This window comes from Trachurus trachurus, assembly GCF_905171665.1.
Source record: "Trachurus trachurus genome assembly, chromosome: 6".
Classification (NCBI taxonomy): Eukaryota; Metazoa; Chordata; class Actinopteri; order Carangiformes; family Carangidae; genus Trachurus; species Trachurus trachurus.
The window spans coordinates 1,479,064-1,505,474 of NC_139897.1; the positions used below are offsets into that span (position 1 = coordinate 1,479,064).

The 26,411-nt window shown below is 42.6% G+C and overlaps 1 protein-coding gene across 5 annotated transcripts in view; it reads left to right on the plus strand.

Moving 5' to 3' along the window:
- The window catches only part of agbl1 (AGBL carboxypeptidase 1), an 84,060-nt gene that overhangs the window by 39,614 nt on the left and 18,035 nt on the right, over positions 1 to 26,411 (plus strand). For all 5 annotated transcript variants that reach the window (XM_083973779.1, XM_083973782.1, XM_083973781.1 and 2 more), the window contains exons 6-19: positions 1,388 to 1,481; positions 7,411 to 7,448; positions 9,312 to 9,520; positions 9,676 to 9,841; positions 10,236 to 10,303; positions 15,904 to 16,020; positions 17,249 to 17,429; positions 18,833 to 18,926; positions 19,843 to 20,109; positions 21,009 to 21,092; positions 21,218 to 21,298; positions 21,575 to 21,723; positions 23,122 to 23,209; positions 23,459 to 23,591. In XM_083973779.1, coding sequence (XP_083829905.1) covers positions 1,388 to 1,481; positions 7,411 to 7,448; positions 9,312 to 9,520; positions 9,676 to 9,841; positions 10,236 to 10,303; positions 15,904 to 16,020; positions 17,249 to 17,429; positions 18,833 to 18,926; positions 19,843 to 20,109; positions 21,009 to 21,092; positions 21,218 to 21,298; positions 21,575 to 21,723; positions 23,122 to 23,209; positions 23,459 to 23,591 — 1,769 coding nt within the window. The remainder of the gene's footprint in view (positions 1 to 1,387; positions 1,482 to 7,410; positions 7,449 to 9,311; positions 9,521 to 9,675; positions 9,842 to 10,235; positions 10,304 to 15,903; positions 16,021 to 17,248; positions 17,430 to 18,832; positions 18,927 to 19,842; positions 20,110 to 21,008; positions 21,093 to 21,217; positions 21,299 to 21,574; positions 21,724 to 23,121; positions 23,210 to 23,458; positions 23,592 to 26,411) is intronic.

Genomic DNA, 26,411 nt, shown 5'->3' on the forward strand with positions numbered 1-26,411 from the left:
ACCTGTATTTCTTCATAGCAACATGTTTTAAGAGCCAGATTAGACACAACAATTTATTAATGTAAGGAAAAGATGTATATGCAAAATATTTATTGGGATATTTCAACATTTTGGCAAATTCGCCTATTGCCATAATCCCTATAGTTTTAGCAGTAGGTTCATTACCTTTCCACGTTTCCCTCATCAAACTAAGTACACAATCCAACAACTCCAAAACACTCTTGTGGGCAAGTTGCGAGCTGCACATTCACCACGCTATGAAATAATCACGTATAATTACAGTACGGTATGTAACATTACGACACATGGAGCAAATACTCAGAACTACTTGCTTTTGAAATCACTCCGCCCAGCAGCCGTGTCTGAAATGTAGTTTCGGCTACGCGTTTGACTCGAAAACAACTCTGTCTCGTAACGTTCCATTATTATTTCATAGCGTGGTGAATGTACAGGTCACAATTTCTCCACAAGCGTGTTTTGGAGTTGTTGGATTGTGTATTTAGTTTGGTGAGGGAAACGTGGAAATACCGTGCAGCTCGTGTCTCTGCTCTGTCAATCTAAAAACAGCTTGCACCGACAATTAAAGGTAATGAACCTACTCCTAAAGACTATAGGGATTATGGCAATGGGTGAATTTGCCAAAATGTTGAACTATCCCTTTAAGTAAATAATTTCTTCTTTAAAAGACAAGTGTTAACAAGAGGTCAGACTTAACAGTGACTTCAGACATCACCTGTTTGTTTACATTTATCCAACACCACCATCTCTCACAAACTTTACCTAACGTGGTGTTGTGTCTTAAACCACAGAAACGACAACATGCCATTCACACTAACTACCGTCCAGACACTCAGTTCATACATAACAGAAGTATGTATTTACCCATCTGTAGGCTATATGAAGCAGTGAGAGAGGTTGTAGCGGTCAACTGCAGGCATTTTAATGACCGATGCTTATTTCAGTCTGTAAAAGCCTGCACACATTTGTAAATAGAGACTCCTCTCCATCTAAAGTCCACAGTGTTCTTCATTCATTACCGATGATTGAAAACTGAGAAACCAGTTAGCAGTTGGCCAAGAAATGACTATAAAACATGACTGAGGATGAATCACTCTTAAAGAGGTGATTAAATGTTATACTGTAACTGACTGGAACAAGTCCCTGATGTTACCATGTATGTAAGCTAGAAACTAGTGTAGAGGAGGTAAAATAGGCACAAGATGAGGAAGAGAGGCTGACAGAATTTTAAGTGCTGAAGTCTTCCCACATCTGACAGAGAAACTTCACGCAGGAGGATTTATTGCTGAACATTGTTGGTTGACATTTACTGTACTTGTCCATTGCAGAGCAACTTGATCTTCCTCACCCCCCTGCCTTCTGCTTACAGTGCCTACAGCAAACCTAATAGGAGAAAACCAAGGACTAGACGCCATCTTCCACCTCATCCCTCAGTATACCAACAAACATCTGTACACCATCAAGTACGTATACCCAGGCTTTCTGCACTGTGCACTGGCCACTTGTATCTCCACATCCTCACAACAGGTGAAAGGTGTCCGTGGTTATCAACAGTTCCACAATAACACCGACCGATGTATTTTCTTAGACCGCCAGAGATGAGTAGGTGACATTCACTGACTTCCTCACCTTTACTTGGAATGTTGTGCTGCTAGAATTAGCATCGGTTGGCTGAGTAAAGACAAGCTCTTTATTTCAAATGACACTTAGTGATGGTTTTAGATGCAAATACTACTTTAGTCTGGACCTGGGCACTTTTGGCAGTGATTACAACCTCAAGCATTATTGGGTTTGATGTTGCAACCTTTACGTACATGGATTTGTGTGATTTCTTTCTTAATTGTCTCTTACTGTGTGCTGAGGGTCATTGTCCTATTAGAAGCTTATTTTTTCTCACAAAGTTGGACTGAGGCGCGGCTTCCTCTGGACACTCTACCATTGTAGTTGTACTTCTTGAACTTTCTCTATCTCCACACGGTGGTCTCCTCTCTTCTCTCTCAGTCCAGTCCAGGATCAGCGCTAGAAGAGTTATTCCGGTTGCTCCAGACTTCTTCATGTCAAAATGATGGAGGCCACTGTTCTTCAATGAACCTTTAATGAAGCAGAAATGTTTAAGAGCCTTAACACAATCCTGTCTCTAATCTCTCTGCAGTCAGTTTCTTCTTTCTTGTGGCTTGGTTTTTCCTCAAAAACAAGGCATCTTAAAGGAGCTTGAGGCAAGATCGAGAAATAAAACTCACTAGCGATACAACGGACGTAGCGGCCGTCAGGGTTACTGCAGCCATCAGCCAAGCTGGTGCGGGAGCGCGCATCAACTCTCCACAGCAGTGCAGCTGATGCTGTGACAGTGACACTGTGTCTGAATTGGAAACGGCGTAACGTTACTATACCAGTGTTTTCCACTAATCAGCCGCCACAGTTTGGTTTGTGTCCGCCGCAGCAGTCTCTCACAGAAAAAAAGAACAGCTTTCACTATCTCTCATCTCTGCCAGTCAGCCCCTCTACCTGCTGTCTCACGACTCAGACACAGAGACACACACACACGCACACACACACACGCACGCACGCACACACACACACGTAGGCTACACACACCGCGCCTGGCTGTTAATAAACAGTAAATGCGCCGTGCCGCGCTCATTGTACAGTGCTCAATTTACCGCGACACCGGGAGGTTGACCGCCCAGGCATCAGGTCAGCACTGGCCACCGCCGCCGCCGCCTCTGTGAGCCGCTGCTGCCGCTCGGCTGCTCTAGTGGCTCTGCTCCTCCGAACACGTCGGAGAATTTCCTTACAGGCGTTGTTTGGATAAACTGACCACTGATGAATCAATCGGCTCATTGTAAATCTATTTATTTATTTATTTATTGAAGTAGCCTAAATATGGTGATTTTTGTACGTACAGAGCCCCAAGGCTGCGCTGCTCACACACACCTGAAGCTTCACTTTTCATTCAAATGAACTAATCAATCAAAAATCAATTCAAAAATCAATTCACCCAAAATCAATAATTCACCAATTTTCTACTCACCGTCATGCCAAGTAAGGGTTTGGAGAACTTTCTGAGTTATCAAAACTCTTTAGGAGTTCCAGGGGGGGTCCGGCTGGCAACGGATTTTCATATAATGGCGGCGGATAGAGCTCACTTTTGAATCATCCAAAACACACACTATGAAACATCCAAATACCTCCATATTGCTCGTCTGTACTGACCCAAGTGTCCTGAAGCTGCAACATGAAAAAGTTATAAAAAATAATTTGATCCCTGTTTTAAGCCTTGTTGTAGTAGTGGCTGCACAAGATGTGCGGCATTTGGTCAGTACAGACGAGCAGTATGGAGGTATTTGGATGTTTCATAGTGTGTGTTTTGGATGATTCAAAAATGAACTCTATCTGCCGCCATTATGAAAATCCGTTGCCAGCCGGACCCCCCCTGGAACTCCAAAAGCATTTTGATAACTCCGAAATTTCTCCAAACCCTTCCTTGGCATGACGGTGAGTAGAAAATTGATGAATTATTGATTTTGGGTGAAGTATCCCTTTAATTACCAAAGTTTTAGGTAATGGATGGCAGCCATCAATCCAAAAAGGAAAGATCTACTAAAGTGTGTACTGCATCTGCTATTCATTAAATATAAAAAATGTTGTGGTCCAGTAAAATTTGTATCAGTTATCTTATTTCTCATTACAATAGCACCACCTGGAGGAAAAACATGAACGTTGTGACTATATTACAGGTAAGGGTCAAACAATAATACAAATCCCCTGTATTGTCGGCAGACCTGGCAGAAGAAGGAAGTACTGCACCTTCCCCTTACAAAAACTGGTTTACAGGGAAACGTCATCATCATCATCATCATCATCATCACCACCTTCTTGGTTTCAATGCATTGATGTCCTTCCTCTGAACTTCTGCACTGGTCCGTCATCCTCCTCCTCCTCCTCCTTCTCCTCTTGGACTGCACATCCTCTTTACCAGTGTTTGTCAGAACTGCTGGTGTTTGGCTGAAATAGCCAGCATCCTCCAGTATACCCTGTGGAGCATGCCAAGGACACCAGGAGTTCCGGCCTCTCTGCCTGGCTCCATGCCTGGCATACCAGACCCTGATCAGCCACACTAGAGAACATGAACTCCACGGTAGTGAGGGGGAATCAATGCTCTGACATTACTAATTTATAGCCTCGGGGTGAGTCTACTGCATAATGTTCATGCATAAGCCAGCTGTTAATTGTTCTAACACATTTAAGCAGACCTTAGATTCCAGGTTTCAAAGTCAGCTGCTACTTTGGAGAATTTGTTAGAATTGGCAGCTATGAACGATAATGAGAGCAACGAGGCAGGAGATATGCTATTTCCCTTGAGTGTGAGAAGCAGTTAGACATGTCTGTCACAATGATTTATCCAAATATAGTTTTGATGTGCTGACTGTTAGATATGCCAGTCGGCAGCGGTCCAGACATTTAAAGCAGTGAAGTCAGTCAGACTGTCTAAAGCTGTACAACTAAATCCATCCAGCTATTCTCAACTGTCAGCAGCCGTTAGTCCCTGCCTCTTGTCTGTGAGAATGAAAGGCATTGCAGCACTTCTTATTGTCCACTTAAGCTTGGGGGACGTTTTGCTTTGATTGATATTCCTGACAGGGTTTGAGGTTTCAACAATGGTTTATAACACATGTATGTTCAAACTCTTCATTTTTCTTGCATTGAAATACAATAAACCAACCGGGATGCATTCCAGCCATATACAGTCTAGTGTATGATTCCATCAAACAAATATCATCAAAAAAGTGTTTGATTTTGATTTATCTCAAATCTGTTGACTATATTTTCATGGACAGTACAAGCTAAATGTTGCTTACATTGCTCCAATGTTCACACTGTGGACACTTTCATAGTGGTTGAATCACATCATGAACAGGTCACCACAGGTCACCTTTAAGTCTTTGCAGTTATGTTTTCTACAATAAATTATATTTCCCTGTTGATCCTGATGAATAGGAGCCACTCAGCTTGGCCTGGAAGTGACGGTAAGCGAAGTAAGTGACAGTAACGGTGACCTCAAGGGCACTGGAACACAATCCATCAGCCCCGGGGCTGTCTGCCAACCACAATCCAACACATCAAGTTCAAACATCGCTGCATCCATTATAAATCATTTCTTTTCTATCATGTCACATATCTCACATCTGTCAAACACTAGAGTATTCCTATGCACAAATGCATCGATGGAGTGCTCTATATTCAGTATTGGGCCAGTTTACCCTTGCTCAGTTCATACAGATGGAAATAAACTCTTTCACAATCATAGTTCTTTTTTAAAAAAAAAATCAATTTCGAAGTTCACAGTTCCACAAATGAAATATTTCATGTTCATTTATTCCAGTTTTTTTTTTTTATAAATATGCTGCTATTCTTTTCTAATAGAAACTCATTGGAGAAAATTCCTGCACACTGTCTTCATTTGCATCAGGTTTATTGGGGTTACAATGTTTTAGTCTTCATAGTATTCCAGTGAAGACCATGTGCAGGAGTGAACTTTGTTGGCCGTTCAGTTCTCTCCGACACACCAGTTGATCTTTTGAGGTGTGCATATGCTTTTCGTGTCCAATAGAAACTCCTACCATCCATCACCAGCAGAATCATTGCCCCTCCATTCATAACTTGGCATCGATTACAGTAGCTTGGGCGCTGGTCACACCTTGGTGGCATCTATGGTTTCCCTTTGTCTTTGGAAGTGGATCCAATATTTGGTCCCTTGATTTGAGCACTTCTTGGTGCTGCCAACTTCGCTGGACTTGGATGACAGCATTCCCGCAAGCTGCCAAACTTTGTTTGATGGAGGGGTATTGTTTGATGGATTCATAGGTTTACTCTGTTCCCAGCCAGTAATGGAGGTTGCAAGGTGAAGGTAAATAGTCATAGGTCACCCTGATGTGGAAACTAATTCTGGCCTATAGTCTGCCCAGGTCATTGTCCAGCTCATCACTCCCCTCCACAATGTCCAGCAACCCTGCTGCCCCTGTGTCACCACCTTGACCCTGTACTCTTCCTGTGCCATTCTTGAGACCTTATATATAACAACCTCAAGGCCTTCTTCACTCTGGTAATGGCTGTTCCTCACTGACTCCACTGCAGAGTCCCTCAGCTCCATCACCAGCCTTACCTTCTCTTACCTGTGCCCAGGAGTAATGAACATTGGGGAAGTTGCAGTCTGTGTTACCCATGCTTACTGTTGAGAGGAGTCTTGGGTGTCCTTGTCATTTGCAAATGAATGACTTGGTTTTTGCTTCCATCCTGCTCTCGGCTTCAATGGCCACATTGCCTTTGGATACCAGGTGAAGTTGAAGCAACACACCTTGTGCTTTCTGGGTAGCTGGCTTGGGTTGATCTTGACCAGGCCTGCATGCTGTAGTAGTAGAAGTACATCTTCTTCTGTGCTTTCGTGGTGAGGGAACTGATGTCCAGCTCTCACTTAAGGTACTGGGTGTGATGATGGTGCCCAGGAAACAGATGGACTCCACCGTTGTCACTTAGGGAGTCACAAATGGTGCTGGGGTCGGGTGGGGATGGGTTCTCCCTGTAGTCCACAACCGTCTCCACTGTTTTCAAAGCATTCAGCACCGAGTTGTTCTGGCTGCACAAGGTCACCAGATGGTCAATCTCCCACCTTAAGTTAGCGTTCTCCTCCCCAGAGGAGTGCAGTGAGGATGGTGTTGTTCACAAACTTCATGACTAGTGGGTGGTACAGCTGTTGGTATACAGGGAAAAAAGTAGTGGAACACAGCCTTGACGGGATCCAGTGCTGTCAGTCAGGAAGTTAGTGAGAGAGCTGGGATGACAATGTTGAAAGGAGATCAGACGTCCACAAAAAGGATCCTGGCACAGGTTCCTCAGGAGTCCAGGTGCTTTAGGATGAAGAGGAGGGCCATGTTGACAATGTCGTCCACAGATGATTGACTCACCAGTTAATGTTAGTATAAAAACTAATTCCTCCACTTTAAGTTTTGTCTGAGAGTTCTGTGTTACAAACCACTCTGAAGAGAAGCACAAAACTACACGAATAAAGGCAGAGGTTGGTCCCACACTGTAGGTCTTGGACTTTTCTCATTTGATCAGTTATTCTATGACAATAAACACAGGGTTATATATCTGTTCTTTATCAAGGTCATGATTAAAACTTATCAGTAATCACAATACAAGTCCAAGAAATATGTTGGATAGGTTCCCGTTTGACATTTGACTGGATTTTTAATTTGTTGTTCAGTAGATTTATGTTGAATAATATTCTGTGGTAACACAACAGTACATGAGAACCTGCACTGCAAACACTGTGTGAATTGTAAAGAATGTGTTCATTCATTCAGACTAAGCGTCCCCTGTGTTTGTTTTCAGGGCAGCCATCGATGCCTTGGCGGCTCTGCTGAGCACAAGTAAGTTTTTAATGATCTTCTTCATTCACAAGCTGGTGGTTATGATCATCATTAGCCTCATCCTTACCATCATCATCATCAGCAGCATCATACTCTCATATAAGTACATAAAACCTGACCCCCTTTTGATGCTCCTCAATTGCAAACTGATCTTTTGCCTTGGCCTGATTTTGTGACCTACCCAGTCAGATGGACTGAGGTTATGTGAATGACTTTGCCAGTCAAGACCTGCTCACTGCAGCGTGGTAGAAACCTATCTTCCTGGTTCCACATTGTCATCCTCCTGTACTGTCCGAAAATTGGCAAAATATGTAAAAAACAACAACAACAAAAAAAAACCTCATCTAAGGCGTTTATTCCAGCCTGGCTCTCGACGTAATACATCGCAATATAATACACGTTGTTAGTGATGGCCAGTACCATTGGTGAGTCTATACATCAGCTTTGCAATTCTTTGGCCTATACAGTCTGTATCCTCAAACACACAATGTTGTCAAGATATATTTTAGATATATAGAGATAAAGACCATACCAATGCCTTATCGATAAAAATAATAAAAATGCAAAACATCATAACAATACAGCTATGATGTAAATGACAAAATTAAATTGATTCTTCTGGAAAATCGAGTCTTACGTAGACAAATATCTTCTGAAATGCAGACAGAGCTGGCAGTAGTAATGGGTAACTTTAGCATTCACACCCGGCTAAATCCTAGAATTCAGGAGACAGATTGTCCAAGTTAAATCTTTGGATGGTGGTGAGTGCATTTATGTTAACTGGCGGAGGGTGAAATCATCTCGAGTCACTGGTCTCTACATGAAAAAATCCTCACAGAGCTCTCAACCAACTAGAGCCAGTCCAGCAGAGGAAACTGTTTCAGCACTTCAGATCTGTTTTGAATATACAGATCTTCAATGACAATATAGAACAACACCATATATACAACACATCACTGGGCCAGGCCATATTTACCCCTGGTTTCAAGGCCACCACCATTACACCATTGCCAAGGACCTCAGGAAGAAGCCATCAATGGCAATGCTGTAAAATCTGTCAGAACCACCAGCTTCCTTAGGTTGCACATCACAAATGATCTGACATGGACTACAAACACTTGGCCACAGCAAGAAGTCATAGCAATGGCTACACATCCTGCAACAGCTCAGATAAGCAAACCTCTGCACATCTGCCCTCACCACATTCTTCAGAGACACCACAGAGAACACTGTGACCAGCACCGGCATCAGCTCAGTGTGGTATGGCAGCTGCTCATCCCTGATGCAAATTGTGCCAGGAGCAAATGCAATTTTGTTCTGCTGTGCATGTATGGCCTGAATGACAATAAAGTTCACTTGATTTTAAACACAGTAGACCAGTCTTTGTTCATAGGGGGGCCAAAAAGCCTTATCTGGGTTGGGTTGTTGTATTCTCTTGCCATTGCAGAACTCTTAAATCAGCTGGTGATATTATGGTTTTCTTAATAGGACAAAAAGATGTAAATATTCTTGAGTAGAAATTGGCATTATCACAAAGACCTTCTTTTGCAAAAGTCAGCTGGCCAACATCTGAAGGTTTATAGTTAAGTGGAACAACAAAGACAAGCCAATATTAACAGCTGGATTGGTAACACAGAAGGAATAACACCCAAGGTGTACTTCTGGGTAGTAAAATCAGTGTTGGGAGGGTCATTTTTTTGACCCCCGTGTATTAGACAGTCACTGGTTAAAGGGATTTCAGACTTTTTTTTGTGTGTGTGTGTGTGTGTGTGTGTGTGTGTGTGTGTGTGTGTGTGTGTGTGTGTGTGTGTTGACAGATGTGTGAGTCAGTCCATCACAGCTGTGCTCTTTGTTTCATCACAGAGGCTAATGTTGGCTCAGTCGTCTCTAAGGGCTACGTCTCTGGTCTCCTGCGGCTGTACGAAGACTGGCGCAGCAAAGATACTGAACATGTTGCCATAGCGATCTGCCACGCACTGCTGCGCTGCCTCCACCAGGTCACCCACAGTACTGCAGGAAGACAGGCTTTTCTATCCCACGGAGGCATGAGACTGCTGTATGAGACCACACAGGTACAAGGAAATACATTTACTGAATAGTCCAAAAATATTATCTCTTCAAATATAATTTGTGTTTTTACAAAATGAATTAGTCTGTGCTCAGAAACTGCTGTTGCACATTCAGGAATGAGGCTCTAGTTGACATGTGGCTTCCTTTCTCTTCTCAGACTTGTTTGTTCACTAAAGCTCTGGAGCCTCTGTTGGAGCCCTCGGTGCAGCTGATCAGGAAGTGTCTTCCCAAAACCCGTCTGCCACTGACGTCAGATCAGTCTGCATACACCTTCCCCCTGCCTGGAAGACCGCCAGCTGACTGTCCCATTGATCTGGACCCAGGTACAATGTGTGACAAATCAGCTGGTTGACTCTTAATTTTTTGGTGTATTTGATTGAAATGTTTTGATTCTAATTCATATTTGCTAGATATAATATCATAGGAGTTTATTGTGTCATTTGAAATGAATTGTGAATATTTTGTCAGTCCCTTTTTAGCCCAACTTTCCAAGATTTTATCTGCTCTATTAGGGATAAAGTCTGGGTCCTCCGCCATTTCTCTAACTAATACACATTCATTATCCATTTTTACAATTTTACAAACGCGTTTCCAATTGGCCAATGTGTCAATGCAGCCGTTCTGCCCTGTATAATTTTTCCATTGCGTTCTTCCGATGAATGGCAATGTCCCAGTCTGTTGACTCGATTGACTTCTTGACTTGTGTTTTGTGTGTAGATGACAGCGGTGAGGAGAGCGATGATGACGAGGCTGAAGAGAATGAGGAGGCAGAGAACAAAGACTATGTAAGTTTGTGTTGCCTGTGCATGTGTGAGTGTCTGTTTCACTGCTCTGTCACTCTTTTTGTGATTCTGCTCAGACTTATCAAACTTATATGGTTTAAAGGAGTGATATGTTAACTTTAAGATGATATGATTAGCATGTATCAAGAGCACTTTGTTTAGTTTGCACATGGGGTTTCATCATGGCTGACCGGACGGGGACAATATATGAATATAAAAACAGACCACAAAACAGTATTTTGACATAATTTTTTTTTTACTGTTGTATTGCTAAAATGATGAGAGAATAAATGACAATGGCAATATAAAAGTTATTCCCTCACAAATTGTTCCATTCATCCTATGTCACTGAAAGTCTTTTTTTTCAATTTGAATATTTGACATCTGCACATACAATAAGGCCTCCTAATCTAGACAAATCTATACTGTAATTGCCATCTGATCAAAGATGATGAATAAATAACACTATAGAACTTACATTTTTGATAATAATCCTTTTACTAGACATGAAATATTGTATTTGTAACATGTTGCAACCATCCCCGGGCCCGGGGTCAGTTGCAACATCTGACTCCTTACACTCAAATGCAAATTGTGAAGAATGTGGATTCTGTAATCATCTTTTAATTGTGTTGACTATTAACAGACAAATGTAAGTTTATTGTATAAAAATGTGGTTTGTCTAATCCAAACTGTCTCTGAGTAAGAGAGCCAAATGCAAAAAGTGTTGCAACTGTCCCCGGTCTCCCTTAAAATTATAAGCTATAAAACTGCACCATGAGACAACATCTTCATCACAGTTTCCCCTGCAGCGCGCTCCTTCAAAGATTTAAAACAAAGGCCCAGACTCAACCCAACCCCCCCTCCGTTCAGTTGTGACAAATGTGTAGCACAGTAGCCTGACTTATCACATAACTCTTCCACCCTGGCACGCAGCAGTGTTGCCGTGTTGGGAGGAAACTACCAGCTGGCGCGGTGGGTGATGCCTGGCTTCTTCGTAAGTTAATGAAACAATTAACGCATTATAGGGTCTACTAATTCTAATTCACGCCTGATGATATTAAGACTCTTAACCTGCGGGGTGATAGTGGCTGTCACCTCTGGAGCTGGCTCCTCACCTTATCCCCAAACCCCCAGGGCACGGAGCAAATGTAGGGGAGACTGGGGACAGTTGCAACAGTTTTGCATTTTTCTCAGTTACTCAGAGACTATTTGGACTAGGCTCACCAAACGTTTATAGATTAAACATACACATGTCAGCTAATTAGTCATGCCATTTAAAGATGGTTACGTATGACACATCAATCACAATATTCATTTGAATGGAAGAATCCAGACGTTGCAACTGACCCCAAATGTGGGGACAGTTGCAACATATTAAAATTTCACTAATTAACTTTTGATTTTTGTCTCAATAAGCAAAGTATTCCTAAAATATGCATTGTCTTACAATAGTACTACAGTATTATTTTGTTATTTAGTAATATTTATCAGAGATCAGTTGGAGTTTTGTTTGCTGTAGAACATAGGCCTCGAGTCAAATTGCAGAGGTTAACTGTGGTAATAAAAATGTATTCACTGTATGATATCAAATAATTAACTTTTCTCCCATTTTCATAGAAAAATATGTGGCTGTTTTGTCCCATAGGACAAGATACAACTAGGCTATAGATACAAATTGCATATTTCATTATAGGAAGTTATCTGGGGAATTATTATGTTTATGTTAAGCGTCTCTCATGGTTTAATATAATTGGCTGTTCTGTTCATCATGAGGAATAAACATGCCTATTTTGTGTCTATTTTAAAGCAGAAGTAAGCGATATTTTTGTATAGCCTAAAGGCCCTTTCACACCGGAGACGTATTTTTCGTGCGAATAATTCGCGCGTCAATATTTTTTTTCGAACCCCGGTTTTCATCACGGGTCCTTTCACACCGACCGCGAATGTTTCGCGGCGAAAATGCGGCACAATTTTTTTTCGGAGCGAGGTCGATTTTTCGGAGCTTTCGCCCGGCGAATAAACGCATCAACCAATCATGTGGCGTGAAAAGGAGGTAGGCTACGTCACATCCACCACGTCAGAACACAGACAGCTGTTTCCCATAACAGACGGTGGCCGCACAGTCTCGGGCCGCCACAGTCTCTCACAGGAAAAAGAAGTTGTTGTTTCACCGTCTTTGCTCTCATCTCTGCCAGTCAGCCCCTCCACCTGCCGTCTCTCTGGGCACGTACACACACACAGACACACGCACACACACACACACACACACACACGGACATGCGGGCGCATGGACACGTGCTTGGCCGCTAATGTAAACAATAAATAACCTGTCTCGGAGGAGAGAGGAGGAGGAGGAGAAGAGAGGAGGAGGAGAGGAAGAGGGGGGGTAAGTGGAAAGAGGAGAAATAGCAATAGAGTGTGTCCATACTGTCAGGACAGTGATCAGATATTGATCAGTGATCAGACAGTGAGCTGCTGTGTTGAGTGAAGTTGGTAACAAGACGACAGTGGCATAACGTAGCAGCGAATACATGAGGGATAATTAACAGATTAGAAATGACGTGGAGGCGAAGAACCACCCGTCGCAAAGCGAAACATTGGAATTTAATTGTCGCATCGTCGCATATTCGCGTCGCCGCCGGTGTGTATGGTTTTGATGCGAAATATTTGGCCGCGAATATTTCGCAATTTCGTGTCGTTTATTCGTTACGTCCGCGGTGTGAAAGGGCCTTAAGTCTTAAATAGTTAGCCTATATCTTCCGACAGCAATCACTTATATAGAGTGTTTGGACGTATCCTACAAGTTTTATCCAATGAAGAGAGAGAACGGCATAAAGGGGCGGTCCTCTCTGTGTGTGCAGCCAAGGGATGCGCGTGAATGTGGTGACGTAGGGACGAGAACCAATAGATCCATGACGAGGACGGGGGCTGCTAACTCCATCGGCTGACAAGAAGTTATGGTGCGTTCAAGGCAGCCCGTAACTCGTGTTTTTCCGACCTGTGAAGTCGTACCAGTTCGATCTGGTACGAGTTCACCGGTCGGAAGTTACGAGTGGCCGTTATAGTGACTTTCACAGGTAAAACAGGTCGGGAAAACACGAGTGGGTTGCCTGGAACGCTACAAAGTCGTAAGTCGTGACTTGAAGCTGTAATTTACGGTTTCAAAAGCCTGCCTGGAACGCAGCATTACCCAAAAGGACCGGATCGCTTACTTCTGCTTTAAAGGGATAGTTCACCCTAGAATGATATTTCGCTCATTATCTACTCACCCTCATGTTGACTAAGGGCTGGAAGAATATTCAGAGTCCACCGTCCCTTCTCTGAGTTACAGGGGGTCTTGGCGTAGCAGTGCATTTCAATGCAACGGTTGCAAAGGGACACCAGAGCTCTTCGTAAAAAAACACACACAAAAAAACATCCAAATACCTCCATGAAGCTCCTCTTCCTGGTCCGTCCAAATCTCGCGTGATTCGCAGTAACCGCACTGACGCCGGCGCAAATCACGCGAGATTTGGACGGACCAGGAAGAGGAGCTTCGAGAAGCTTCCACTACAAACAAGCTTAAAATATAGACTTATTTAATTTTTTTCGGGACAATTACGCAATTTGGGGCTTCAGCACAAGACGGACATTACATACGAGCATCATGGAGGTATTTGGATGTTTTTTTGTGTGTGTTTTTTTACGAAGAGCTCTGGTGTCCCTTTGCAACCGTTGCATTGAAATGCACTACTACGCCAAGACCCCCTGTAACTCAGAGAAGGGACGGTGGACTCTGAATATTCTTCCAGCCCTTAGTCAACATGAGGGTGAGTAGATAATGAGCGAAATATCATTCTAGGGTGAACTATCCCTTTAAGCTAAAAATGTTCCAATTTATAAATTTGCATTTGCATATGTGCTTCCATATTCAAATGGAAGTTGTTGCAACCGTCCCCACCCTGTCAGCCATGACAAAACATCATGTACTATCTAGACACAATGACATTGACACATGCTAACCATTTCATTTCATTTAATAGTCAACAAAACAGTGATTGGGGCGGTGCGTGGCGCAGTGGTTAAAGCGGCCGCCCCATGTAGAGGCTATAGTCCTCAACGCAGGCGTCCCCTGTTCGAATCCCGCGTCGGGCAGACCTTTCCTGCATGTCATTCCCCCTCTCTCTGCCTCCCCCTTTCCTGTCTATCTAATAAAGGCAAAAACACCAAAAAATATACTTAAAAAAACAAAACAGTGATTCAAACTAGGTAGGTTTGGGTTAATTCATACAAAAGATCAGGACAGTATGACAAAAATACAGCTCATCAAAAAAGCTACTTTCATACCCTTAAAACAACTTTGTCTCAGTACAGGCAGGAGCAGATGCTGAATGTCTTCTATTCTTGGTGGGTTAAGGGTATAACTGTGCATGTGCAGTGTGAGTCTCATCCAAGGGGGCAGTTATCGGTCTGAGAAGTGAAGCTCACTTCCGCATTCAACAAACTGCAATCCCCTGGGCTGCCTCTGGGGCCTGGTGTCAGAAAGCAGCATTCTCCATAGGCCCCCATGTTAAAATCGCCGACTTTACATCCTCAATAAACATGATCAAAGCCTGGTGTCAGAACGTTTTTTGGTCTCAATCGATAGTTTCTACCCCCACACACACTCTGAGGGGGGTGAGTTTTTTTTTTAACTCTACCGTTTTACTGTTATTAGGTTAAAACTCTGGCCAATTAGGGCGCGGAAATGTTGAGTGACAGGTCCGGAGCAGCTCCGTGGACAGCTGCTTCGAGGCCAGTGGGCGGGTTCTCGGCCGGCCAATCCAACATGGCGCTGTTCAGGCCGCCATATTTGAGTCACAAAAACGACTCCCCAAAACCAATGGGTGACGTCACGGATGCTACGTCTCATCACTTTAGCATGTTTCTGATTGGGGAAATAAGGCTTGTTGCAACCATCCCTTGTTGCAACTGTCCCCAGTCTCCCTTACTATAATACCACCAATGCTTGTGCAGGCTCAGTGGGGCAGTGTGCTATCACAAAAGCAGATGCTGGTGTTTGGATAGATCAGGACACTGAGTTTTTATAATCCAAAAAGAAAAAAAAAAAACGGTCTGTACAATATGGAACAAAAGTTTGTTCTACAGTACATCATATCATTGTGAAGAACCATTGATCAACAAGGCCATTTATATGCATCAACATTCATGAGATGTTTTGCATTGACCCTGCATTGATGTTTGAATGTTGGTGTAATGAGGGCAGGATGATGGATCCAAGTTGATTGTGTTTTGTCGGCTGGTGAACATATGCACAGCAGCCATGAAAAGAGCTGTTCCAGTTATCTAAATGATAAGAAGAATAGGGGCTTCAGTACAGAGGAAAAGTTGGAACTTCCTTTACGAAAAGAAGGAAAAATGTTTGATCCCTGTCTACAGTCGGTCAGTTTCCTCCAATCAGCTCTGAGGCTCAGACTGCTGACTGCAGAGCCCTGAATAAAAGAAACTGCAATGTTTTAAAAAATGGACATATTTAAATCAACATGTGTAATGGAACATGTTTTCATGAGTCAACGTGTTTGTGTGTGTGTGTGTGTGTGTCTATGTCTGTCTCTGTGCAGGATGAAGACCTGGAGACTGACCTGAACAAGCTTTGTGTGCGTCCGGACCCTGACAGGCCTAAAGAGCTGCTGCTGCAGTACAACCGCCTCTGTCCTGAGCTGTCACATGACTTTGAGGTACAACCAACGTCTATGGCCCAATTCCAGTCCGGCCCCCTCACGGACTCACTGACTTAGAGGCGCGTTCAGGTTCAGTCCGTGAGTGTGTGAGGGCTGTTCCATTGTCAGATCATCAAGTCAGTGAGTCAGTGAATGAGCCCTTACTGCCCCATCACCGTAAGTCAGCACCGATGCTGACTTTGGGTAAGGGAATTATCCACAGTACATAGCGTTGTGAAGTCAGATACATGGGATGCCGTCGGAACGCCAGTGTTAAAAAAAAAAAAAAAAACGTAATCAGAGAGAGCTCCGCCGGCCTATTTATTTATTTATTTATTTATTTATTTATTTATTTATTTATTTATTTATTTATTTAACTCACGTATCCCTCCGCCCAGGGTTAGCGCCCGCCGATCAACAGTTGGTTAGGTCCAAATAAAAACTGCGTTTTTCCTGCACTTTGAGGGGCTGGAAAAAATTATATTATAGCGAACAATGGAACTGTGTATTTTTTTTTCAGGTAAAACCTCTTTTAGGCCACGAAAATAAGCCGTTTCTTTGGGTCTGTTCACAACACTGTATGTTGTAAATCTCTGGGCAGGGCTATGGGCTGGCGTTGCTAACGGGAGGAGTGTAGAGAGTCTTCTACTGCAATTAAAGTACTTAGGGGCTATTTGTAGATCATACAACCCCACTTTAAAAAAAATGCTACTATCCCTTTAATGGACAGGAGCAAAAAAAGAAGAAGAAGTTTACTGTCAGTATTTTCGTGTGTAGTTTGTGATTAGTGCTGTTCATTCATGTTTACAGCATCTGGACCCTCACAGACTCTCACACTCTGTCACTTAGAGCTGACGTCACTTCAGTCAGTGAGGGTTCAGGGCTGAGTCTTTAGGGGGCGGATTGTGTGGAGTGTGTGTGTATGGTAATGTCTGTGACTGTTTGAGTGATGGAGTTTCCTCACTGATAACAGCTTTTTCAGAATGAATTGGTACCATCAGTTTCTATCAGGAAGTGTCTGTAGTGTTGAGTTATTTGGTAACCAGTCATAGTGTGGAAAATTTAACGTTTGAGGTTCTTGACAGAATTCACATTAAGCCATTAAAACCTGATTCAGAACAAATTACTACAACTTATCTAAAGACATGATGAAACAGCAGCTGTTCTCGTTCAGTCAGACCATGAAGAAACCATGGTGCTCTTTGTGCTAATCACAAGATTGTAAAGCAGCATTTGTGTCTCGCAGGAACTGAATCTGAGTTCAGAGCCTGAGAGGAGTTCAGCATCGTCATCAGATGAGGAAGATGAGATGTTCTGGAGAGACTCTCCTTGCTCCTCCTTGAGGGACAGAAGGAGCAGCGACTTGTCCTCCTCCTCTATAGGCTCTCACTCAGGGACGGAGGTGTCCACAGAGGGACACACACCAGGTCAGAGCCAGACCACATGATAATGGTACACACACCAACTGGTATCAAAATGTACCATAACTGCTAATGGTCCAAACATATGTAGGTAGAAGAAATGTAATAACTGGCCCCTGGTGGAGCTATTACACACTTCCAAGGAGAGACGTGTCTCTTTGTTGTCTCTGAGTTACAGTATGGACCCAAAATGATTTCTACATTGTGATGCAGTGCTTCTTCTATTTCTCTGGTGCACATGCTAAAGACCCTACAGTATGTACCAAGTTTCACACAATAATTTAAAGACAACACAAGGGTGAAGAAACCATATCTTGATGTCAGTCATCAAATTCTGCATTACAGAGTTTTGATCCATTAAGTGCATCTGGCTTTTAAACTTTGATAACCAACTCTCTTTTGTTCTCCGGTTTCCTCTCAACGTCCAAACACATGCACTAATGTTGATTTATGGCTCTAAATTTTGTGTAAATGTAAGTGTGTGCACACAGTTTCCCTCTATGTGTCGGCCCTGTTATAAATTGGATACCTGTCCAGGGTGTATCCCATCCTTGCCCTAATCCCCTACCTGGGATTTCACGGACATGTGGTAAAGACAAATATGTGGTGATGCTCATTCGAGCTGGGGTAAAACTTAGCAAAAAAATCCTGAAGGACAGATAATACTTAAAGGTACATTGTGTAGGAATTCCTCCCATCTAGCGTTGCGGTTGTATATCACAAGCAACTCAATCGTATTTTTCATGCTGCATTCACGTGAAATTGGGCAGACGGCAGACGGACGACAGCCGCTGCAGCTAACGGCATAAACAAGCCTCTATGTAAACAAGTGGTCCGTCAGCACGAGGCAAAACAATACACCTGACAATATGTTGTCATGGCGATGTGGTATTGTTTACCTGACCCACGTTTTACCGACTTTCTCTGGACTTCTGTGACTAAAATGACATCTGGTTTGTTAGCGACGGCCGTCTGCCCGACTGCAGGTGAATGCAGCATCAGTGTAACGCTCCATTCCTCCTCACTGCGTTACCACGGTGACTTTTCACAGACGCCACCTCCACCTGAGCCGACAGCTCCGGTGTCTCCGCTGAGTTTCCGTGGTTTCCTACCGTCACGCTGCCACTGAACATAAAAACATGGAGACACCACATGGCAGCAGCACCGAGCTTACCCGCTCCATGGAGATATGAATGATATGAACGGCTCATTCAGAGCTGAAAGGAACACTTCACTTTGTTGATGGGGGGGATTACTGATTAATGAAAAACAGACTTTTGAACCAAATAATCGATTTTCGTGAATAGATAACAGGAGAAGTTACACAATGTCCCTTTAAGTCTCAGGGTCTAATAAATAATGCACAGCAGCTTCATTTTTCTCTTGCTCTGTTTCCTCTGTGTCTCCAGCTGCTGCTCAGTTAGAGCCCAGAGGCGTCCAGAGGAATCGCAGCAGCGTCCTCAGCACCAGCCCTGCCTCCAGGACCATGATCAAAGAGATGAGGTACATTCATACATGCATAGATTACATTACTTTTTATGCAGAGTCATATGAAATGTTAACCATATATGTCAAATCTTGTACTTTGTGAATTCACAAGTTATGGCTAAAGTGTTTTATAAAGTCACACTGGCCATGACTCGAGACCACCACCATCAGTTTAATTTTGACTGTATTAGCTAAATATATACAGTACAGGCCAAAAGTTTGGACACCTTCTCATTCAATGTGTTTCCTTTACTCTCACTGAAGGCACCAAAACTATGAATGAACACATGTGGAATTAACAAAAAAAGTGTGAAATAACTAAAAACATGTCTTTTCTTCTTTGTCTTCTCTTTCTTCTTTTCTTCTTCCTCTCCTTCTTCCTCCTCCTCCTCTATCTCTGACCCCTCCAATTCTAGTTTCTTCAAAGTAGCCACCCTTTGCTCTGATTACTGCTTTTTGCTCTTGGCATTCTCTTGGTGAGCTTCAAGAGGTGAACCTGACCTGAACATGGTTTTCACTTCACAGGTGTGCCTTGTCAGGGTTCATTAGTGGAATTTCAGTGAGAATCGACAGTGTAAATAGTCATGAAAATAAAGGAAATGCATTGAGTGTGTCCAAACTTTTGGCCTGTACTGTATATATATATATTTTTTTTTAAAGTATATTTTTGGGGATTTTAATGCTTTTAATTAAAGTGACAGGAAATGGGGAGGCATAGAGGGGGGAATGACATGCAGGAAAGGGCTGCCCAATGCGGGATTCGAGGACTGTAGCCTCAACATGGGGCGGCAGCTCTACCAAGTGAGCTAAACGCCGCCCCATATTACCTAAATAATTGAACATAATTCAACAGTTCTACTAGGTCATACTGAGTGTTTTCTCAGACAGCAAACAGTGGTTTCTGTGTGCTTTGTGTGTTTCCTGCTGACAGGGGAGACTCCCCCCCCGGTCTAAGAGGGGATGAGCAGGGTGAGGAGGAGGAGGTAGCAGAAGAGACCCACCCTCACACACTGATAGACAGGTTACTGGAGAGACACGGAGCTTGTGTTCCCCACCATGAACCCAAACTGTACCGCACTGCAGCTGCCAGAGTCAAGTCCATCCCAGGCTTCAGCATCTTGGCCTTTCCTGATTTCTGGGGTCACCTTCCTCCACCACGACATGAACCCATGCCCCCCCGCAAACCCAAAGTACAGAGGTACTGTACTGCATGCTGACTGTGTAGCTCCTCTAACTGTTTGTTCATGAATGGTTAACTGTGCAGTTTTCCTGATATAATTAAAGGGACAACGAGGAGTTTCTATTTGGTTATAAAAAAGTCTCACGTTAATGTGGATGAACCTACGTTACCCACACTTGTTAATGGGCCCATTTTCGATAAATATATCGTTTTGTCTCTATCGTTATTTTGTTATTATTAGTGGTGGCGGAAATGCTGGTCCGCCAGCGTTTCCTTACTTTCGGTTTCCTGGCGAGTCATGAGAATAACGCCGCCGAATCGCCGTTTATGGTCGGAACTACGACGGTACGTGATCGTCTTCCAACCTCTGACTTTAATTCTTGATGAATGAAAACATGAGTCTGTCTTGCGCCGGTCAAATAATTTCACGGTGCGCAGAGGCTCATAAATGTAGTGTGAAAACGCTTCGCTTTTCCAAAACTCCTCATTGTTCCTTTAAGTTATTACACAACACAATGATATAATTTTACACATTTATAGAAACACTAACTTTTAAACAGTTAAAGATGCACTTTTTTCTCTGAACTTTGTGTCATCTTGTTTCCATTATGCTGGAGCTCGACAGACAGAGAGTCGTCTTCAGTTCAAAACTTGTGTCAGCACTGGTTTTGTGAGGGACCTCTAAAACTCTTTCTCTTTTTTAAACTGAATGTAGTCGTCCATGCAACCATGTGTTTCTGTTCAGAGGCTGTCCTTTGAGAATTACAATGAGGAGAGACTGAGCCCTGAATCTGCTCAGCAGTTTTCAAACTGCTGAGTCAGGTTTCAGTCTGGTTTCAAAGTCACGTCCAAGCCTTCACAAGATGAATACACGATCATCCTCAGGGTGAATGTTTGGATATCTGTGTCTCAATCAGGCAGAAAGTGTTTGAAGACGTGCAGCGTTTCCTGTATCCTGATGACATCATCAACCAGGTGGTGTTTGACCTGGAGGACAGCAGGTAGGTACACAAGCACAGCCAAAGGTTTTCTAAGATGAGATTTCATTTGAATTGTGTGAATGCTATTGTGAAAATTACTTGAATACCAATGCAAACTTCCTGTAGTTAGTATCTGTTTCTATCAGTCTTCAGAGTCCATCCGAGTCCCTGAGGTTTTTCTCTAACTTTGAATGTGGAAACCTAAGGAAGGCTGTTCAGGTCCGCAGGTAAGGATGCTGAGATTTGATATGCAAAGCACATAATATCTATATAAAATGAGGACTCTGGCCTGGTACCGTTTAAACTGCAGTGGAGACCTTTAGTGGGTTTTGTCCAAAATGTTTTCAGCACCAAAACCCCTCAGATATGCTGTAGCTGTAGCTGTAGTTATGATTCTTTACAGACATCAGAAAGAAGCGTTCATTCTTGAGCAACAAAGAAGTTAAGATTACATTTCTGTCCCTCTCTCTTCTCTCTTTTTCCTCTCTTCTCTTCATGTATAGAAATGAATATGACCTTATACTGAATGCGGATGCAAACTGTTCGCAGCACTCTCAGTGGTTTTACTTTGAAGTCAGTAACATGGTGGCTGGCGTCCCCTATCGCTTTAATATCATCAACTGTGAGAAGAGCAACAGCCAGTTCAACTACGGTAAGTGAGAGAGAAAGTGAGTGAATGTGTGTGTACCCACACGGAAAGAACCTATAGGTTTTAATATAGGTTTGAATATATGTGACATACATAAAACTGGCCTATCTTCATGAGGATATATGCAACCTACAGTATATGCACCATATGCGTTGCGTATATATGAAAACGGCAAATTTCATGTATGTCACATATATTCAAACCTATATTAAAATCTATAGGTTCTTTCTGCGTGGGTGTGCTTGCATGCGTGTGTGCGTGCGTGCGTGTGCGTGTGTGTGTGTGTGTGTGTGTGTGTGTGTACATGTATTTGATATGCTGACAACTGGACCACAACGGCTGCATGCAACAAGGTGCAACACTTTCGCCCCAAGAGCTTGTCATCACTGCCTCAGAGATGACTTGGAGATTGTGTTTCTATTTATCTTTGTTTGTTAGCCTATTGCAAACATTTATAGTAATATAAATATTATCTTGAAATTATTTTCTAAAGGGATCTTTCTTTTTAAAGTGTAAAACTACTTAAATGATAATAAAAAACACATGTTTCATAATGTGTTCAGTATCTTATTGTACACAGACCTGATCAAACAAAAAAACTTTCCAAAACATATATCTAACTGTGTTTTTAAGCTTCACCACCAAATCATTGTGTGCGTGTACAGTATGTGTGTATTTTCCACATGCATACTTTATTACAGATTTATTATACATTACACATTATCTTAATAAGACACAGTTCCCACTTTAGATCCAATGGTTGCAAAGGAGAATTGTTAACTTTTAATAGGTGCATAATAACGGATTTACTAGCCTCAACAAGGCATTAATGTGAACCTCTTATCATCTTACTACCATCATTGAATATTTTATTAACACTGGTAAGTTGTCAACAAGCTGTGCTCATAAATATTTTATAATCCAATTAAATGTTTTACTTTTTTTATGATATGATCATATGATGATATGATCAATGAATGTTAATGAACACCTAATTAATGTTTATGACAGGTATATAATCTATATGGCTAAGATCCTCTAAGTGTCTTAGCAATAAAAATGTGTTAGGACTTATATGGACTTATGTATGTTTATGAGCATCTTATATGGTCTTGTCTTTTAATTACAAGACTGTGATACTGTAAAGTTCTACTGACTTCCTGATATTAAAATATTGCAAGTGAGAACCCATGCAGGCGAAGGAGGAACAGAAAAGCCCCAAAACCCAAAGAGTCGTATATTCTTTTGACACAGTCACAGACCAGAGTAAATACACTGTTTACAGTGCCAAACATTTCCACCAGTTTACTGACATGACATTGTGTCTGTTCCCTGTGGCTGACTGTCTATCTGTGTCTGTATATATATATGTATCTATGTGTGTGTGTGTGTGCACTGTAGGAATGCAGCCAGTGCTGTACTCGGTAAGAGAAGCTCTGGAAGGGAGACCACACTGGGTCAGGACTGGAACTGAAATTTGTTATTTCAGGTATGAATTAAATGCTGATAGACAATAGACAAGTATGAAGTAACTGAATTTTACATTTTGCAGAATAATAATATATGACTGTATAATAGAGATAACATAAAAAGACATTTCAATGACCCAGTATATTAAGGCTCCAATACAGCTTGAATCTCAGGTGATGTGTAGGAACATACAGACCTCACACAGAGGTGTGGATCCCTTTTCTACACATGACAGAACTTGTTTCTTATTCCCTGTTGTCTCCTTTAGGAACCACTTCTGTCCGGCTCAAGGCAGAAGAAGAACCACCTTTTATACTCTGACCTTTACTGTTACCTTCAGACACAATGAGGACGTCTGCTACCTGGCATATCATTACCCCTACACATACTCTGCTCTGAAGGTATCACCTGTCCATCTGACATTCAGGTGCAAAGCCCTCTAGTTCTTACACTAATTCACTTTAGTGAAACACACTAACAAAATTCTATATTGTTAACTTGTGAATTATGTAAACAAGTTGAAACAAGATTCCCGTTTCTCTCCCATCAATATTTGACCTTTTTGCCCCTCTACAGTCATGTAACAACTGAGGATGTAAGCCATCTGATTTTGCAGATGAACATTTACATTTAAACATATAATACTCTAAACCACACCTGCTTTTTAGGGTATAGGATATAGAAGGTATGTACACTCAACAAAAATATAAACGCAACACTTTGGGTTTTTTCTCCCATTTTTCACGAGCTGAACTTAAATATCTAAAATATTTATATATTTGTACAAAAAAGGCCTATTTCTCTCAAATATTGGATGTATGACAGTGCGCTCCCGCCAATATCCAGCAACTTGGACTCCGGACCCCCAATACAGTAAAACTGCACATTTTAGACTGGCCTTTTATTGTGGCCAGCACACTTATTTTTATATATATATATATATATATATATATATATATATATATATATATATATATATATATATATATATATATATATATATATATATATATATATATATATATGAATATGAATATAGCAATATTCATGCTGTCTAATCAGCATCTTGATATGCCACACCTGTGAGATGGATGGATTATCTCAGCAAAGGAGAAGTGCTCACTAACACAGGTTAAGACTGATTTGTGAACAATATTTTAAAGAAATAGGCCTTTTGTGTACATAGAAAACACTTTAGATCTTTGAGTTCAGCTCATGAAAAATGGTAGCAAAAACAAGGTGTTGTGTGTATATTTTTCTATGCAGGGTACAGGAAGTACACTCTGTGGTTACAGTGGCCTCTTCCTGCAGGAACATGTCTCCTTCCACAATTCAAATATACGGTTTGAGGGAGACAACAATGTGTCTGTGGATCTGAAATCTGTGGGATGTGCTGTTGGAGCAAATGGGCTATACTTTTCTTTGATTTATGTATTATTCATTGAAATATTTTGTAAGTAAGATCCAATAAATCAATCACAGTGCCGTCTCCCTCTCCCATTAAAAGCCCAGAGCTCTTGCTCCCTGGTGTATTGCTATTACAACGGAGCAGACATAGATTCTATTCACAGTCATTTGATTACACATTGTTATAGACCAGTGAGTTCAGTCCTCACACACACACACACACACACACACACACACACACACACACACACACACACACACACACACACACACACACACACACACACACACACACACACACACCGTAGCTCTGTATGTCTGAGAGACAAAGACGGACTGATCAAATCAAGGCGCTGCATACAGTTCTACTGAAGTAATGGCACAAAACCTAAATAGTCGATAACCCCACTTTAGTAATAGCAGAGAAGTTCTATATTAGTAGGACTTTGGTAATAGCCATATTTTCAGTGAGTGGCATCAAGGCAAGGCAAGGCAAGGCAAGGCAATTTTATTTGTATAGCCCGTTTTTACAAACAGTTTGTCTCAAAGGGCTTTACATGGCATTGTAGCAACATCCTCTGTCCTTAGACCCTCACATCGACTGAGGAAAAACTCCATGGAAACCCTTTTAACAGGGAAAAACAGGAGAAACCTCAGGGTGAGCAACAGAGGAGGGATCCCTCACCCAGGACGGACAGACGTGCAATAGATGTTGTTACAGACAAGAAAACAGTTTACAGTTTGTCACAGAATGTGCGGAATATGGAAATGTTAGCAGGGGTTGATGAAGGCAGTCTCTGGGGGGGGGGGGGGGGGGGGGGGGGGGGGGGGGGGGCAGGGAGAGCCGGTCAGCTCGATGGGAGGACTGGGTGGTAGACTGGACCATGGGAAGGGAGGGGAGGCCGGTCTAACAGCAGGGGAAGGGGTGGGAGGGGGGCGATGCAGGCGGCGGCTGGTGCAGAGAGATGGAGCTCCGGTGGATCTGCGGAAACACAGAGAGAGTGCGAGACACCAAGGCCAAACTACAAAGTACAACAGAAAATGACAGTTCAAAAATATACTGAGGAGAGGAGAGGAGAGGGGAGGAGAGGAGAGGAGAGGAGAGGAGAGGAGAGGAGAGGAGAGGAGAGGAGAGGAGAGGAGAGGAGAGGAGAGGAGAGGAGAGGAGAGGAGAGGAGGAGAGAGGAGGAGAGGAGAGGGCTCTGTGTATCCAGATGTGTTCCCAGCAGTCTAAGCCTATAGCAGCGTAGCTATAAAATGGTTCAGAGCTACCTGAACCAGCCCTAACTAAAAGCCCTGTCATAAAGGAAGGTCTTAAGTCTAGACTTAAATGTAGCTAGAGTGTCTGCCTCTTTGACCCATGGAGAGAGCTGGTTCCACAGTAAAGGAGCCCGGTAACTGAAGGCTCTACCTCCCAGTCTGTTTTTAGAGATACTGGGAGTCACTAACAGACCTGCGTTCTGGGAGCGGAGTGCTCTGGTAGGACAGTAAGGAATGATTAGTTCTTTCAGATAGGTTGGAGCTTTATCATTAAGAGCCTTATAAGTCAGCAGAAGGATTTTGAAGTCTATTCTAAATCCTACAGGAAGCCAGTGGAGAGAAGCTAAGGTGGGAGAGATGTGCTCTCTCTTCCTAACTCCTGTCAAAACTCTCGCTGCGGCATTCTGGACTAGCTGGAGACTCTTTAGAGAGTTTTTCGGACATCCTGACAGGAGAGAGTTGCAGTAGTCTAGCCTAGAAGTGATAAATGCATGCACTAGTTTCTCAGCATCACTCTGGGAGAGAATATTCCTAATCTTAGTGATACTGCGCAG